The 17,530-nt window shown below is 36.1% G+C and overlaps 1 protein-coding gene across 1 annotated transcript in view; it reads left to right on the top strand.

Annotated features, from left to right (window-relative positions):
• The window catches only part of KCNH8 (potassium voltage-gated channel subfamily H member 8), a 207,709-nt gene that overhangs the window by 116,578 nt on the left and 73,601 nt on the right, over nt 1-17,530 (top strand). The window contains exons 6-7 of the mRNA XM_067292476.1: nt 11,170-11,327; nt 13,487-13,528. Coding sequence (XP_067148577.1) covers nt 11,170-11,327; nt 13,487-13,528 — 200 coding nt within the window. The remainder of the gene's footprint in view (nt 1-11,169; nt 11,328-13,486; nt 13,529-17,530) is intronic.

The raw sequence follows: 17,530 nt of genomic DNA, 5'->3' as shown, positions 1-17,530 counted from the left end.
GTTGTGTTATTATGTTTTTTTCTATATGGGATTAGAAATTGAGATTATACAGAATATATATTATGGAATTTTGCTACTGAAGTTAGTAAAGGAGAATTATTCTAGAAACATCTTATGACTTAATAGGATAGTTTGGAGAATATCAATTTATGATTTTTGCTTTGTTTTTTATCATTTAGGAGTGTAACCTGCATTACACGTTAAGTAGAACCTCCATTTCCTATGTAATCATTTATTCCCCTTTGTTGACTGCCAGTTTAAACTGGTATTTTCATACCACTGAGATAGAGGGGGTATGGGTGTGTGCACGCATGTGTGTGAAGTGAACACAAGGTTCACAAGAAATCTGGAAAGGGCTAGGTTGGTAAAGGATGTAGTGTGTCCTACAGAGCTTTAACTCAGAAACAGTCACCAAACAGTTCCAAAGCACCAACTTACTAAGAGTTCCCACCTGATTTATCATCAGCTATGAAATAAGTTGGCTTTTCAAAGGAACTAAGCATGGCTGGGGTACGGATTTTCACGCTGGGAACTGTGAAAAAGATTATGATCATAAATAGGTGAGTAAAGCCCACTAGAATACTTAAGTAAGGAAAGGAATAAGTTAAAACATTTTACTTAAACCATAGCGTTGGCTTTAGAAAACTTTAATGCAAATATGACAAAAGCATATAGTGATGGTAATTCAGAGTTTGGGAGATATTAGGATAATGCTGGTCCCAGGTTTCTGATGTTTACTGTTGTGGATGCTGTGTAAGAGCTTAACTGGAATAAAATGTATAAATAAATTAGGATCTGCAACTGTATGTATATTAGCATTTTTGAGTGTAGACATTTTAATGGGTGAAAAAAACTGTTTTGTATATATTCATTTTCTTTAGTCTTTCAGTGCAACTTCATATAAGTTTTAGAGAAATTACATTTCATCTTATGAGAAAAATTATTTTTTAATAAAGGTATGCGTCCTATCAGTAATGGAAATGATAGGCTGGGAGAATAAATGAGCTGAACTAGTTAGGCATGGGAATTAATTAGAATGAAAACCAGAGTCAAGGTTCAAATTTGGGTTTGATTTTACCAAAACTATACAAACAGTAATATGAGATTTGTCAAGCACTGTTAATCTTCTCTGTGAGTATCTTAGTCACTTAATGACTAACAGGGCTTCTGGTTTACCTTGCGTAGGGCTGATAAGAGAAGGTGCTCATTCTGCAAGTGAGTGTAGAAGGAGCTGGGCTGGAGAAGCAAAAAGGAACTGGATCAACAAGGGTGCATGGTCAAAGCGTGTTGAGGAGCTGGGATCAGATGTTGGGGATGTAGGGAAAAAGCATGCTTGTAAAAGGAGCCTGTGAGGGGACAGGAAGGTAGAAGGTTCACCTTGGCCTGGGTAGAATGACAGACATCTCGGTGAAGGCGACCTTCAAAGAGCAGTCTTTCTGATGGTGATTGGCTATTGATTTGCAGTTGAATTTTTCTTAATGTGAAGTGATTCTGCATAACCTGTGGGTGGAAATTAGAGCCAAAAGAACTGAACAAAGCTTTACTAAAATCTTCTGAGAGGAGGGTTGTGTGTGCATGGGTGACATGATTGCTTGTTCCAAACCTGTTGAAATTGGTCGTCTTGGGTTATCTTTATTGAGTGCCACCAGGTCTGGTTCAGCTGTGTACTTGACAGCAGTAAAAGTGCTTGCTGTTTTATGGAGGGAAACGCATTGTTTCAGTTAAGCTCACAGGCTCACTTGCACAGCAGTTAAGTGGGGAAGGAGATAAAGTCTGCAACATGGGTCCTGCCTGTCTTAAAATGTATAGGTGTTTGTTAAGAAAGAGGTCCATCTATGCTAAAACAAGGCAAAACAAGGACCTTGTAAATTTTACATGACTTAGCAGGCCATTCTTCAATTCAATTGAATCTTAATCTTTATCTTAATTTGTGTGAAATCCAGCTTTCTGCTGTCTAGTTTTCACTAAAATTGAATTATATAACTTGAATTAAGAATCCAACTTTTTTCCTCATGAAGACAGGAATACAGAAAGAAGTTCCTTCCTTTCCTTCCTCCTTATATCAAGTATTTTAATGTAAAGAAGACATTTTAGATGTTTTGGCACAGAATGTCATGAATCAACCCATTTGCTATTATCTGCTGTCATTGCTGCTTTAGTTTTAGATAATTTTTTAATGGCATTGCTCCTATCAAAGACATTATTTATTTCCCATGTTCTCCTTTCCTGAACACAAGGCATGACCTATGGAACTTGCATTTAATTTAAAATGCCTTTTTTCCAATTTACGTGGAAAAATTTCCCAGTGAGATAACTCCTTCTTGCTGAAGAATTTATTGTCTCTAGCATTTAATAAGAAGTTTTGCTTATTAATGATTTATTTACCCCTGTTTGTGTTGTGAGAACTGCTGAAACACAAAAGAAATTGTAGTTCTTGTCCTAGTATGAGACAAGCATATAAAACACAGCTTTGAGTATGAAGCATGCACAGGTTGAAGCTGTTTTTTATAGAATACTTAGAATATATTCAAAAATATTTCTTATAGAAAGCTTCTGAGCCACTAATTGTTCAAAGATACTAATGTTACTTCAGATATGCTTTAACACGCATTCAGAGATTAAATGACCCTCTTGTCTGTTGTACAGCTGTAAATTTGTGCCCTTCCTCTCTAGAAAGTTCTTAAAGACCACCTCGTCTCAGGACGTTTGGAATACAACTTCAGCAAAGTTTAGTACTAAGAAAACCAATAGCATTGGTGTTGTGGAGTTGTTTGGTATCTCCAAAGCTTTAACTTATTGATGCTTGCGTTGGATTTCAAATTGTGCTTAGATAGGTTAATGTCATCTGTAGGAGGAAGGTGGTGCACAGTAAGCTTCACTTATAACATATAATGCTTATAACTTATAATATATTAACTATTCCATAGGTACTTTCAGAGTGCCCTGAAATGGAGTAAAATGGAGTAAACTACCTCATACCTGGTGTGCATCAATATCCATATTCATACCATCTCACTCAGATACCTAAGTTGAAGGCCTTGTCATCTCAGGCTCCCTCTGTAATAAACAGAAATGGGACAGACATCTCCAAGAGATAAGGTGTTATAGCTAACGCTGGATCATACTCTGAAAGATGCCTCTACTTCCTCTGACTATAGACAGAGGCTATGGTCTGTACAGTAGGTGCTTAGCGTAGGTACTGTTACTCTGCAATGCGTCTAGGCCCAATTGTATCTGTTTGATGTTCTGCAAAGTCAGATCTTAACACACAGTGCATTATCCTTCTTGTGGAGATGATCTCTCAGGTTGGAGTATCAGACAGTGTTCTGATATTTTACGCTTTCTTGATGCCTCAATTTAGTTACCATTCCAGTTGCTCAAGATTTTAATGATGGGAAAAATTTTATTTAAAAAGAAAAAAAAAAAGTTAATCTTCCACTTTTCAAACAGTAATCCCAGAAAGGCCTTGGAACATGTAATTTCTAAAAATAATAAAATCTCTCAGGAGAAATGGCAGTTTCTAAGTTTGTTTCACAGTGGGGGTTTTCTTTGCTTTTACAAGTTTCTTGCCTTAGGACTTTTCTTTTTCTTTTCCTTTTCAGCTTTCTCAGTAAGTCCTTTAGCCCAGCAGTTAAGTTGTGAATAAAGTTGCCCAGAGAAAGAAGCTGTTTACGCCCAAGTATATAGCTCAGAAAGCTGTCAAGAAATAAAAGATGGATCACATTCACCTGTCTCCCTCTGGATTTTTATCTAATGAGTTGGATGGAAAAAGAGGCACTTATCATTTTCTATTAAATTTTATATATATAAAAGTTATCTGGAACTGTTGTCCTAATTTGCTTTGATAAGAAGGGAAAAAGGGGTGCCATGCAGAAAAACCTGTAATCTCTTCAATCTTCAACAGCAAATTCCATATGCACATTGTTAAGCCTTTGGTGTACTGAATGGCTTAGGGGAATTTAAAACAAGTATTTATCTCCTTTTTTGTTAAAGATTTAGTTGTCTTTCAAAACTAATGTGGAATAAGTAAGCAAATCCTTTTTCTATCCTGAATAACTACACACTGGAGGTTTCTGAGATGAATGAGAATGAGAAGTTTCACCATTTTTTATGAATTTCATGACACCAATTGTAGAAAGTGTAATACTTCTGTATGTTGTATTTTCTAAATCTCTGTAACCAGGACTGGGACTGTTTTCTATTGAGAAATACTTTAACCAATGAAGCAAATATCTTTTTCTTTCTTTCTTACCTCTATTAAGCAAATCTATGTGAAGTAGTTACATGCACGGCTGGTGCAACCATACAGGCTTGTAAATGTGAATAGAAACCATATAACTCTACTAAACACCTGTGGAGCTGAACTGATCTTCCTGCTCATTATGGGCCATATGAAACCATGCTCATTTCGCTTCTTAATTTCAAGCAATTTTTGTAGCTTTAAGTGTGCAAAGCCAGCTGAGACTACTTAGTCATCTAAACCAAAATTTTTATATATCCAGTTTTAGCTACATGCTCTGTTCAGTCTAAACACTCTGTTGAATGAGAACAGCAGTTCTCAAAGCATGATCCATTTATAATCTGCAAGACCTTGATCAGTGAAACCACCTACCCTCAGATATGTGTTTAAGTCAAAGCTTTTTGTTAAGACTTTGCACTAAATTTAGAAAAATTTGGAGGATCAACATTGTGCCTGAACCCCTGAATATGTTACTAATTTAGACAGTTCAGATCTAATGGGTAAATGAGAGGGAATGAGAGAGATCAGATTGCCAAAATACCAAAGACCTGCTATGAGTAGTGAACAGGTTAAGTAGTGAAACCTGGTAAGAAATTCTTTTCCAGACCCAGATCTGTCATTGGAACTGGATATTTGGTCCAAATACATCATAAAGAAATCTCCTGATACCTCAAAGGAACGACCTACTGTGGGCCAGTGTCTGTACTGAATCTCTGCCTGCCTCTTTGCCTTGCTCCCAGTAGCATATCCGGGGGGAAATAAAATCCCTTCCTGCTCTCTTTCATATAATCTGTGGCAGCCTTGAAGATAAGATCCTACATTGGTCAGTCTTAGTGCAGCCTAGCTAATGAACATGTTGAGAAAAATGCAAGTCAAACTCTTCTCCCCTGAAGCTATGAAGTGAAGGGAAAAACAGGAGCACTCAAGGCTACAGGGGATGACTGTGACAGTCAAGCCTGGCTTTCTTCTCCCTCGAACATCTACATGCGTGCATACTCCTCATGTGCATGAGCTATATTGTGTTGTGCACCGGAACCTAACATAATCTCTAGCCTGGCACCGTGTTAACACTGTGGTACTGTGTTATAACAGTACTTAATGTGAATCCCAAAGATGGAAATTCATCAACTCATTTGTCATACCACGACTGATTTCCTAAATGAATTTATCTAATATCAATGTCTGCCTTGTGTATCCTATTTTGCCTCATTAGCCTATCAATAAGCAAAAAGGTATCAGTTCTTCTGTCAGTCCTCAGGATCTGAGTAAGCTGAATAAATTGAATTTCTAGCATCACATAAAGTGAACTCCAGATAGTTTTTATAGGTCTTCTCTCTCTCTTTTCATTCATTTTGAAGTGTGGGTGCTAGAATCATATTGCTGTAGCTGTTTCACCAAAGGCATGAACCATTTTCTATTCACACGTGAAGTTCTTTTTACCACAACTTTGTAGTAAGCCCATACTGATGCTCTTAGCTATTATAAATCTTCTTCTGAGTCATTGCTTTCCAAGCCATAATCTCCTTTCTGTCTTGAGTCTTAGATGTGTTATGCCTATTATATAGTAATATTAAGCCTATTTTATATTTAGATTATCACCATTTACACAGGTTATTTCAATCAATTGGCCACAGTCATCCATCTTCTTCATTTAAAAACTACTGTATCACTGAAAACTTTATCAGCAAAGATGAATCCTCTCGAGACAGTTTTGTTTAAAAACAAACCCACAGCAACAACATTTTGAGACTGATAAGCAAGCCAGGTTTGTTTTTTGTTTTGTACATCTCATATTAATTCTGGATAATGGAAGCCTTTAAACTACAATAACATGATACAGGGTCAAATAACTTGAGTGCATCTAAGTATTCTGCAGCAGTCAACTAGCTTGATAGCTATATCAGACATAGTTTGCTTAGCAAAAAGTGTGTTGGCTTCACACCTTACGTGAAATTAAGGCATCAGTTATACTTTAACATGTTGTTCTTATTACTGTACATTTAACATATATGCCAGAATGAACAACTCCATCATTTTACTTGTGATTAACAAATCTACTCTTTTCTGGAGCATCACTTTTATTTTTTTTCCCCTGCTGAAATATTACTATTATCTCAGCAAATTTTCATTTCCTTGGCATTTCCCCAGATTTATGAGATTTTAGTAGAAGTTAGTTTAGTAGAATGTTGGTGTGTCAGAGCATGGTTCTCGGCAGGTTCCACTTAGAATCTTAGGTGGAACTTTATCTTAACAAAGGGAACATTACACATTTTAAAAGAAATTTTTTATATGATAAGCTTTCTGTACCATCTGCAGTGTCATTTAGAGGGATGAATCTTCTACTTCATTCCACAATGAGAGTTTTTATTTTCATCTTTTTGGAAAAGAGGAGGTAAATGGACTTTAATGCTCAAATCATGTCTTCAGTTCCATTGGTCATTTAAATTTAATTATATTTCATTCTCACTTTCCAACCTGCAATTTTGATGGTCACTGATATTTTTGCTTTTCACTTACATTTCCTGGGTTATTTTGTATTTTACAGATTTTTTATTCCTTAAACTAGGATAACTTCTTGTTTTTCCTTAAGGACCTGAATGTTAACTCATGCTTAAAATGTATTCAGATCATATATGTTGGTAAAGTATTTGAAGTCTTCAATAACAGTCTGTTTTACACTTCCAAATAAACACTGTAGATTGTGTCATCTTTTCACAATGTAAGCGTATGATAACATCATATTCTCCAGATCCAAAAAGTAACTGATTTTTAGTCAAGATTAAGTCTTTTTTGTCCATTAAACAAGACTGCAACACTAATTTATCTCAAATTAGTACAGATTTTCTAATCCTGTATTTAGATATCATTACTGTTTAGAAACTTTGAGGAATTTTTGTTACTAAGCATATAAAACAGCCAGTAAATATCTCTTGTGGTCAGCTATGATGCTGTGTTTGTCATCCTACGCAATATGAACAGATGATATTTTTCAACAGTTGCCTCTCTTTTTGCAGGCACAAGTTGTCCTTATAAGCAAGTATACCTGCCCTGTTTGTGCCTGTGCTTCATTGCCAAAATACAAGAACAGCCCTAAAGTGAAAGGCAGGATGAAATGCAGCTGAAAGATCATTTCTACCATCCATTTTGAATAACTTAAAAAAGCAAACAAGAACTGGAGCTATTAACATTTATTTTTTATAAAATTGCAAAAATATTTATCAGAACTATCCTTTCTTTGAGGCTATGTGAAGGATATGCATATGACAGTGAAACTGGTTAAATGTGCGTTTGTCATACTACAAGTTGAAAACTAAAGTCTAATTAATATTTTCTAGAAGCTGATCTGTCATAATAGTGCTTCTCTGATGACAGTGCAAATATTTAAAGGAAAACACTAGGGAAGTGGAACTTTGAAACCTCACTGGGGGGGATTAGATGAAAAAAAGTTCAAGTGTATTTAGCAAAACATGAGAGAGTTTTATTGCAGCTATGAATTTCATCAGATCATTTTGTGGTTCAGAATATCAATCAACATAAAAGGAATTCATAAAATTAATATCTCAAGGCAAATCCACGTATAATTAGAAGAGACTGTAAAATTGATAATTCTGTAAAATGTTCTACCAATGTTTGGCACTTCTTTAGGCAAACATTCTCATACCATGTGCCCTAGAAACCTAGAGGGTTTTTGCCCTAATTCATCATAGCTTTCATCATCATAATGTCCAAGCAGTACATCACAGCAAACATTGAAGAACACATTTCCACTAGTGTGCTAAACGAAAGAAAGCTTGATATTGCTGTTCTTAAAATGGAAATGGAGTCATAGATACTGAGTGGCTGCAACAGATCTACTGCTCAAACCTGGGTAGTAATTCATTTCACTGGCAGACTACTACACTATTTTTAAAAGAGCAAGAAATTGGATGAAGTTAGTAGAGGGATGGCTTTTCATTTTCAAACTCCTTTGCAAGAACAAGAGTGTAAGCTCTATACTTCAACAGTAATTTTTTCATGGATTGTGTGGCTGCCCCATTTGAATATCTGTGTTCATCAGGCGTTGAAAAAGAAGTTCTTATCAAATACTGGATCTGCCTGGTCCAAACCTGAACAGTACTAGTCCTAAGCCTTTCCATCCTGAAGAGTGATACCTACTCTCCTACTGTAATGGGAGTCAAACAACTTCCACTTTTAATGTTCTTTTAGTACCAAAATGTTCTAAAATGAAACTTGGATGTGAAAAATTGCTTTAATGTAGGCTGGTGACAATCCATGTTCTCTCAATGAGGCAGGAGTTTGCATTAAGCTTTTATAACATGTCAGGTTGTTTTATGCCAAGTTGATTTTCTCATTGAAGATTAACCCATTCAGGTATCTTGTTCTCCTTTACAGTGCTTACAGTCTATTCTCTTGTTGTTCTCATTATAGTGACAACATCACAGACGAGTGTCATTTCCAAAGCCAGCCAACTTCAGAACTAATGGCACAGAAAACAAAAACTACAATGAGAAAGAGAGAAAAGATGGGAAAAAATGAAAAACAATGCCTTTGATATATAGCAAAAATACCTAAAAGCAACCAAAACTAACCTAATTGATAAACTCTGGCTTATTAAAGAGAGCGCTCTGTGCTACATTAACGTTTACTTACTTTGTTTTCAGTATACCTGTTCTATGTAAGCAAAAGCCTCTATAGTGGTTATGTTTTGTGAAATTAAGGGTGGAAGCCCTTAAGCCATTATAAATATTTTTATTTCTTCAGCATTCATATCAGTGAAAAATAGATCTACCTATACATTTCTAGAACATTTAGTAATGTGTAGTTGTTCCTGATTTTAAATTTTTCTTTTTTTTAATAAATTATGGGGAAACTTTTAATGTCCATTTTGTGTTTTGCTGTCTAGGTCACACAAAGCTTGCAAATGGACCTGCTACTCTTTTTTATGGCCCTAGTGGTAGCAGTACTTTGTGTGTAGTATTTTGAAAAGCTATCCTTCAATTTTGTTGTCTGTCCGTTCATGCATGCTGGTTATTACAGGCATCTGTCAGGCACTGAATTAAAAATGCAGGATAAAAGGTATATCAGGAATCAGACATTTATTCACATGTATAGTAGAAAGAAAAGTCTTCAGGTCCTTGAAACTGCATAGAAAACAAAGAGTAGATTAAAGAGGAATCCTCCTGCTACCCACTTTTTAGTTCTAACGTGATTTGCATTAAATACAAGTTACAATACTGTTAGTGTTCATTCTGTTTTAATTGCAAAGAGACAAAAGTGAGGTATGCTTATTCTTTAGGACTTCATAGCTTGCTTTATTTCAGGAGCATGTTGAATTGGAGCAGATTTACACAAAATGCAAGAAGCTAGCTGTGAGGACAGGAAATATTTATATACCAAAAGAAAACAAAGCCTTCAAATAGACTGAACCTATGAAATACTTGTATTCTGTGTTTGCTTCCATTTTCAAAGCAGACATCATCTTCATATACCTTCACCCCACTGGTGGGACAGAGGTTGGATCTGGCTTTTGGTGCTTCTATTTGACATTTCTACCTCCTCTTCTCCGGAGGATGCAGGAAACATCTGCTTGGGCAGCAAATGCTTCCCAAGCAACTGCAGGCTCCCTCCTGAACATGGTACTGAGCCAGTCCCAGCAGCAGCTGCTGCCACCTCCGCACAAGAGGAGTGTGTAGAAGAGGCCACTGGAGGCACATGCTCTTGTGCATGGCCTACCAGAGAGAAAGGAGTCAGTGCTGCAGTGGACAGAGGCAGAGGGCATGCAGTTTCCTTCCTCTAATGCTTTGTAATAGGCAACATATATAAATAACATAGCTCACAGCTCTATTACACACTGGACTAATATCTAGAAAGCTGCCTCTCAGAACACAAACATAAAGGAACAACCAAGATCCTGCCAAGACCATCACCTTGCAGACTTTTACAAGAAAAAAAGTCAACTACATTCTGAATTTCCTTCTAACACTTGAGATCACTTCTTTCTCTTTTATGAGATGGTCTTCAAGAAGAGGTATTAGAATTTGCAAGGCAGCAGGCTAATTATGTTGTTGTAAAATGCTAGCCTTGATGGCTGGCTGCACTCTTCTTTGGCACTGTAGAAGTTGTACAAGTAGTTCTCACTATGTTGGTAGGAAGTGGGTGCATAGCTCGAGGACAGATTATGGTCTTCATCTTGTAGGGCATGAAAACAATTGAGACTCTGTTGTCAAGAGCTGAGCTCTTTTTTGAGTGTTAACATGTTTTGGCAAGACATGTCAAAACTATACCTTATACTGAAAGACATTCATCCTTGAGCACCAGATAGGAATATGCAAAATGCACCAGCCACCAAGCAATTCATATTGTTCTTGCTATCTCCTCCATAACACAAAAGCCATTTTTTTCAAGTGAGTTCAGCACTTTTCTGTTGCTAAACAAGTGGTTATCCTTGAAGATGACATTACTTGTCCTCTGTGCTGGACAGTTATCACTAACAGAAAGTTGCAGTTACACATTTAAATTGAATAATTAATGCTTTTTATCTTAAAATAAATGTCAATGAGTTTCATGCACAGTAATCATATCTTCATTTTCCATACACAAATACACTGTTGTAAAAAAATTTTAAATATTTGATATTGATTAAAGAACAATGCATTTTTAATTCAAGCTACTTTGAAATCAGTGAGACTTAGACATTTGAAAGATTCTTCTAGCTAGCATTCTTATACAAAAAAGAATAACTTTGTGCATCAGTTGATCTAACTCTATGTATGTGGGTCTCTTACTATCTATTTCTTGGTTTATGCGTTAGATTTTTTCATCTGGTCTTTGCCATGCATAATGAAAACATTCAGTGTTGTGGTGGGCATTGCCATCCCCGGGAACCTAGAGGAGGCTGTCTCTGACTCTGTTTCTTCTTTGTCAAGCAGATATTATTTTAAATTTCCGAACAACATATGTCAGCAAGTCTGGCCAAGTTATATTTGAAGCAAGATCTATTTGTATCCACTATGTGACTACCTGGTTTATCATTGATTTAATTGCTGCACTGCCCTTTGATCTCCTTTATGCTTTCAACGTCACTGTGGTAAGTACTAACTTTACTTTTTTAATTAACCTTTTTTTGAGATGGTTGGGGTTTTTTGCAGATCTGTTGACTAAAACTAAATGAACTAAAATATGTTGATGTGTAGTGTATTTTCACATTGGATGTTATGTGATGTAATTTTTTATGTTGATTTAACTATTGCAAGATTGGATGTCAAAGTGGCCATTCATTTACGTGAAAGCTACATATTTACCATTTTTCTCATTCAATTATCTTTAATTTGTAAACAGTTGCATTTATGTTAACTTCATTTATACTCAGTGTACCCAAATACAATTCCAGATAGCTTTTATTCTCTTTTGCTGTATAAGTTGAATCCTTAATAGTTTTCCAAAACTCATAAAGTTTTATTGTGTGCAAGCAGATCATTGTTACGGTCAGTAGGATATATTCTTCACTCAGCAGGCAGTCTTCTTTCTTATTACCCCTAGAACACTGTTGAGCACTTGAATGCAAATATTAATATATGATCTTGATCCCTATTTTTGTTGTGTGTCTTTAGCAGCCAGATAAGCAGCTCAGATTACGCCATACCTGAAATCTGAGATGATGACTACTTACAATTCTCATTAACTGTTTGACGTCATTTTCAGTTCAACTTTGTTAGGAATTTAATGACAAAATGCTTAAGCCACTTTGAAAAATGTATGGGTCTAATGTCTGATGATCCTACTTAATGTCACAAGTCATAGTGGGTTACATTTGTGTCTCTTTACTCATGGTGACACACAGCTTATTCTTCTGATAGGCCTCTTGGCTTTAGTACAGTAGGATCTACTAAACAAACAACTCCCTCCCCCCTCCCCCGGAGTCAGAAAGTTTAATTTTGGAAAAAATGTGGGCAGTGATTCCTCAGTTTTGTAGATTTTTCACATAAGAGACTCGAGCTTCTAAGCCATGCACGTTCTAATTCTCAGTATCGTGATCTTTAATTAATAGATCCACTTGATCTCATTTTCATTAAATGCAGGTTACAGATAAGCACATAGATGGTAGAATAGACTTATAAAAAAAAAAACACCGAAAAACACTAGTCATGAAGCCTTCTGTATAAGGTATCCTTTTTGCTTTAATTCATTTAGTTCCTCATCCTTAGAGGACCTCTCTTTTCACTTCATTTGTTATGTTAAGAACTGTCAATTTGATGCTAGTGTAGTAACTTTTAATATCAGGCAGTTAGTAGTTCCACATTCTTAAATCACATTTTTTTTTATAAACAGTAGCTAAACTATTTAAATATACTACTAGCCCAGTTTAGCCCTTACAATAAACACAAACAGCCAGCATAACTGGGTTGGTTTAATTTCCATTAAGTATTTTGCATTGAATAAGCCAGGTCTGATCTTTTCCTTTAAGGAGGGAAAAAGAAAAAAAAAGATGGGCTTTTTTATTCATCAGGAAGACTGATACATTTATAGTAATGAATTCTGTGAAAGAAAGTATTATCCCATAATTATTTTTACAGTTAAAAAGTCACATTATTAAAAATGCTACTATAATATAATTAGTTGTACACCTCTGTTGTCTATTGTACCTTTTAACTTTTTTCTCAAAATCAATAATATGATGACTAAGGATATCCAGGGCACCGAAATGTCCCTCTGTTAGTAGTAGATCCTTAACAAGATAATTAAGGATAGATTAAGTCCAAATAATAGACAATATAATAGCCATGTTGATCTAGAAATCTAAAATGACTGACAGACATAGCTTCCTGCATGCTCCAAGAGTTAAATTCCTCACTAAAGATTTTTTGCAAAATATAATCTGCTTCCTTAGTTTGTTTTGGCTCAGCTTCATTAGCTGGCTGCTACATGGTAAAGATCGCTATGCAGCAGAGTTGATGCTTAACCCTCTCTTCCCTCTGCTAGTTGAAAGGGAATCCAGAAATTTGAGGTCTGCACCCTGCACTCCCACCTGCAAACTCAGTTGTGGTGTTTTCCATATGATTCCACAAAGGGAACACAGTGCTTTACTATACTCTATTTCCCAGAGTGGCAAGATAAGGCAACCATTAATATACTCCTTTAGATAATAATAACTATCGACTGTTTCAAGAGTGGAGGGACGTGTTATCACATTCCACTGTTTACAGACTTTATTGATTTAATGGGCCATTTCCTCATATCTGTTCTCAGATTTTCACTCCATCAGCTTTCAGATGTTGCCTCAGCAGAACAGTGAGAAGGGGCATCAGGGAGCATCTCACTCCTTTGCTGTCCAGACCCCGGCACAAAGGCCAACACTTTAGGGATGATCTAAATTCTGCAAGATAGGTATAGTGCCGTACATATACAGCTATGTATGTGTACAAAAATGTCACCCACTAGCTGGAGATTTGTGGCATCAGAGTGCCTGAAGGAGCTGTGGAGTCTCCATCCTTGGAGATATTTCAGAACAAAGAAAGAGGGGAACTGTAGGAAATGGCAATATTGCATATAAACCTTCCAGGGACTCTGCCCTACCAGTAAATGGACAAATCTTTGGAGGTTTGAGACTTCATGCATGCTCCTTCCTAACCTCAGTGCCTGCTGAGCTCCCCAGTTCCTTCCATCCGTGTATCCACCTGACATAAAGGATCCCTTAGTCTGTGCAAATGTAGTATGAAATGCTGCCAAAGTAAAAATCAGATTATTAACCTCTAGTTGTAATGACTTTGTTTGCGCTTGTCTATTGGTGGTGTAGAGCAAGAAAGTCATTTTTGAAGGAAAAACAAACAAACAAAAAGGATTAAAGATCCTTGCCACTAGTCTTTATTTGAAAGATATCATGGTTCCTTATCATTTGCTTTTTTGCTGTAGGAGATGATTTCTCCAGGCAGAGTATTCCTTCACTAGTTTGTAGCAACTTTATTTCTCAGTGCTTTTCAGTGCCACAGACTGCTATGATTTCTTCTGTGTTTGTTTTAAATAAAATTCTGTGTCTGTCATTTTGACAGAAAAAGATTAACCCAGCAAGTCTAAAATGATTAACCAAATGAAAAATTTAATGGCTTTATGTCTGTGGGCAAAGCAAAATCTATGTAGGCACAAGTACGAGTGCTGACTCCTCATTTTGTCTTTCTACATTTATGACATAGAAAAGAAAGTTGCCTGCTGGCATTTGAGGTCTTCCAATGACAGATTGGACACAATAGAAGAAAAGTGTTTGGCATGACTAATGAGAAAATTCAATGCAATTATGTATGATTTATTACATCTGTGTTCAAATTTATGAGCAAATTATTTTGAAACGAGGAGGTCTTTTGGCCTTAAAATGAACTATGTCTCTACTTAAAAATATATATATTATGATATCTGGTGCACTGCTGTTATATCTATTAGTATTCTGTAACTTAATAAAAAATGGTCACAATTCAGTCGCAAGTAGCAGCTAAATAACAATAGTAGTTGCCATGGTTTATAACTTCGAGTTATGTCTGGGTACATTTATTATTTTAACAGCTGTTTAGAAATTTCTTATTTATAAGAACCCGATTTAAAAAAAAAATCTCATCTTAGCTGTCACTATTTGTTTGTACTGCAGTAGAACATAGGCACCCTTATAAAAGCGAGGCCTCCAATGTGGAGGGCAGCACATACAGTATATACAATCATTATTTTTTTTTATGTAGGTAGATAGATATATATTATATCTATTATTTACATATATATATATATGTATACACACACACTACCACAACATCTTAGAGTTTCAGTCATGAATAGGGACGCCTTTCTGTTAAGCATGCAACAAAAAGAACCAAAATGCAGTCACGGGGGAACTGACCACTCAACTTCTCCCTATATTGACACCTCTGCAACTGGCTTCCAAGGTAGATCACAGCGCCCTTGTTGGGAATGGCTGATCTAAGAGAAAGACAAGAGATGGCTCAGGAGGATCAAATGATGATCAAAAGGATCCAAAAAGGGAAATAAGCATGGGGTAGAATCACTCTGGCAAATGATGAGGCTAGAGGAGGAAAATAGATATAAATGTGTCTGTGTTGGGGAGGAAGAAGAAAGAATTGCATGGAAGGAATTGGAAAGCAAAGGAGTGAGCCAAGTGGAGGACAAAGATAACTTTAGTTCTCTTTTGGAAGAAACTAAGAGAGGGGAAAAATGGAGACAAGAGAAGAGGAATGAGTTGCCATAGGAAAAGAGGCAACTGGTATGGTGGGCATGGCAATCAATTAGAATGATTGTATTTTAATAGTTAAAAAATTATATTAATACAAACAAGGCAATTCCTTCAAATATTTTACAACCTCCTGTCACAGACTTGCAAATGTTCTCACGCTTAATGCTACAGACATAACTAATCTTGCTGAACAGTGGTAGATGGCATGAGATGGAGAAAAGAAATGCAAGAAGAGAGGAAAGACACTGTAATTGTTTGTTTGCTCCAGTGTAGAACAACTTCACCTGCCTGACTGGCTAAGCACTGCCAGATCTTATTCATAACGGAAGTGAACCTGAAAGTATTTTAAACAAATAAGTCTAATGTGTTTGCTGACTTTTTTTTTTCTTCTCATGTACATGAGAGTCTAAGAAAAAATGTAAAGGTAAAAAAATGTAAAAGTGAAAAATGTAAATAAAAAATTGAAATAATGGGCAGTGAATACTGCACAAAGAGAAGAAGCTCATGAGAGGATCCTTATCACTATCTAAACTGTAGAACAAAAAAATGGGAATGTTTGTAGGTGGCAGGGCAGAGTTTCTTCTTTTTACAGTATTGCCACCTAATCTCGTAATTTTTGAGATTGGAATAAAGTCAATGATTGGTTAAGTATTTCATGAATAAATCTAAAATACTCCCCATGACAGAATTTATCAGTCAACCTCAACTTAGCTGTGAGAGAATTCACACCAGTGCAATTAAGATCTCAGAATATCAGTTTGGTAATAGAAACAGAAGGGCTTCACGTTATTCTGGATTAGCGAAAACAAAAGGATGTTGATCCAGCTGTGCTTTTAGAATTTCTTTTCAGAGAGCTCATTACTGTGCTCTGTGAGTGCTGTCAGAAGGTATGAAGTTTCATGTTATTTTTCTTTCAGTCAATTGATGTATGTATCCTGTATCAGTCAGGTATCCAGTAAGCATTAAACCTAACAACTCATTATCATTAATGAAAGAAAAAATGATTATTGTTAAAGAAAATTATGCCTATTTGATCTTGGAAAAGTAAATGAAAAATGTTCTAATCTGCATATTGTTTGCTAACTCTGCCCAACAGCTGAAACATGAGCCAAGTATATTCCATGCAAAACGAGTTGTGGTGCAGGCTCCTGTGTGGATGTAGGTTGAAGGATGCCCTGGAGGGGCTGGGAGGGTCAACGGACAACTGGCTTTGTGCACTGCTGAACAGCACTGCATCTTCTCTAGGGATCAGTGCCCATACACCTCCTAAACTGATGCACACTTAGACTGTTAAGCAGATTAGATGCTGTTTTAGCAACATACACTTGAAAAGCAACACTTTCTTTTAGGTAAAGAGCTCTTCAGGAGGTTTAATAAAAACCCTTTTGGACTCCAACTTAGCCTGCAGCAGTAAAACGTGTCCAGTCCCCTGAACACAGGTTTAAACCTGAAGAACAAATCTGAGTCTGCAGTGATCCCTCTGCTTCCTTGTTCTTCAAAATGTCAGCTCTATGTTATTGCTTTTTCTGGGCTTAATTATTAAGCTGGTGTCATCTCATATGTACTTAAGTTGTGCTGGGCCTACTATTTGGCCGTTAGCAGAAACTGAAAACTATTATAAAAATTGTGTGTCTGAAGATAGTTATTTTGTGGTTTCATCCTGGAATCAAATGAACCTTGGTCAGTTTGCCAATTAAGTTTTTATTCTAGAGTGGAGAAGGATCTGTTTGTGCACAAACACAAAATTTTAAGTTAAATCTAAAATAAGAGACTTTGAATGAAAAAGGCAAAAGGAAAGATCTCTCAGTATTCCAAATTTGTTTGATTGAAATCAGAAATACTAAATATATATGTACACAGCAGAAATAAACACTTTTTTTAAAAACTATGAGCTTTGCCATTCTCTGATGTCTTAAGACTTAGACTAAGTATAATGTGCAGCTAAGTAACTGAGTGAAGTGAAGGCAAGATTTTATAGAGTTTTAGTAGACAGAGTTTCCTTTCATTGAAGCACAAAAGCTGTGTATATAGAATTCAACTGCTGACTACTTGATTCTTCTCTG

Source organism: Apteryx mantelli, chromosome 2 (genome assembly GCF_036417845.1).
Source record: "Apteryx mantelli isolate bAptMan1 chromosome 2, bAptMan1.hap1, whole genome shotgun sequence".
Taxonomy (NCBI): domain Eukaryota; kingdom Metazoa; phylum Chordata; class Aves; order Apterygiformes; family Apterygidae; genus Apteryx; species Apteryx mantelli.
Note: the sequence above shows the minus strand (reverse complement) of the source record. Positions and strands in the feature narration are given on the sequence as shown.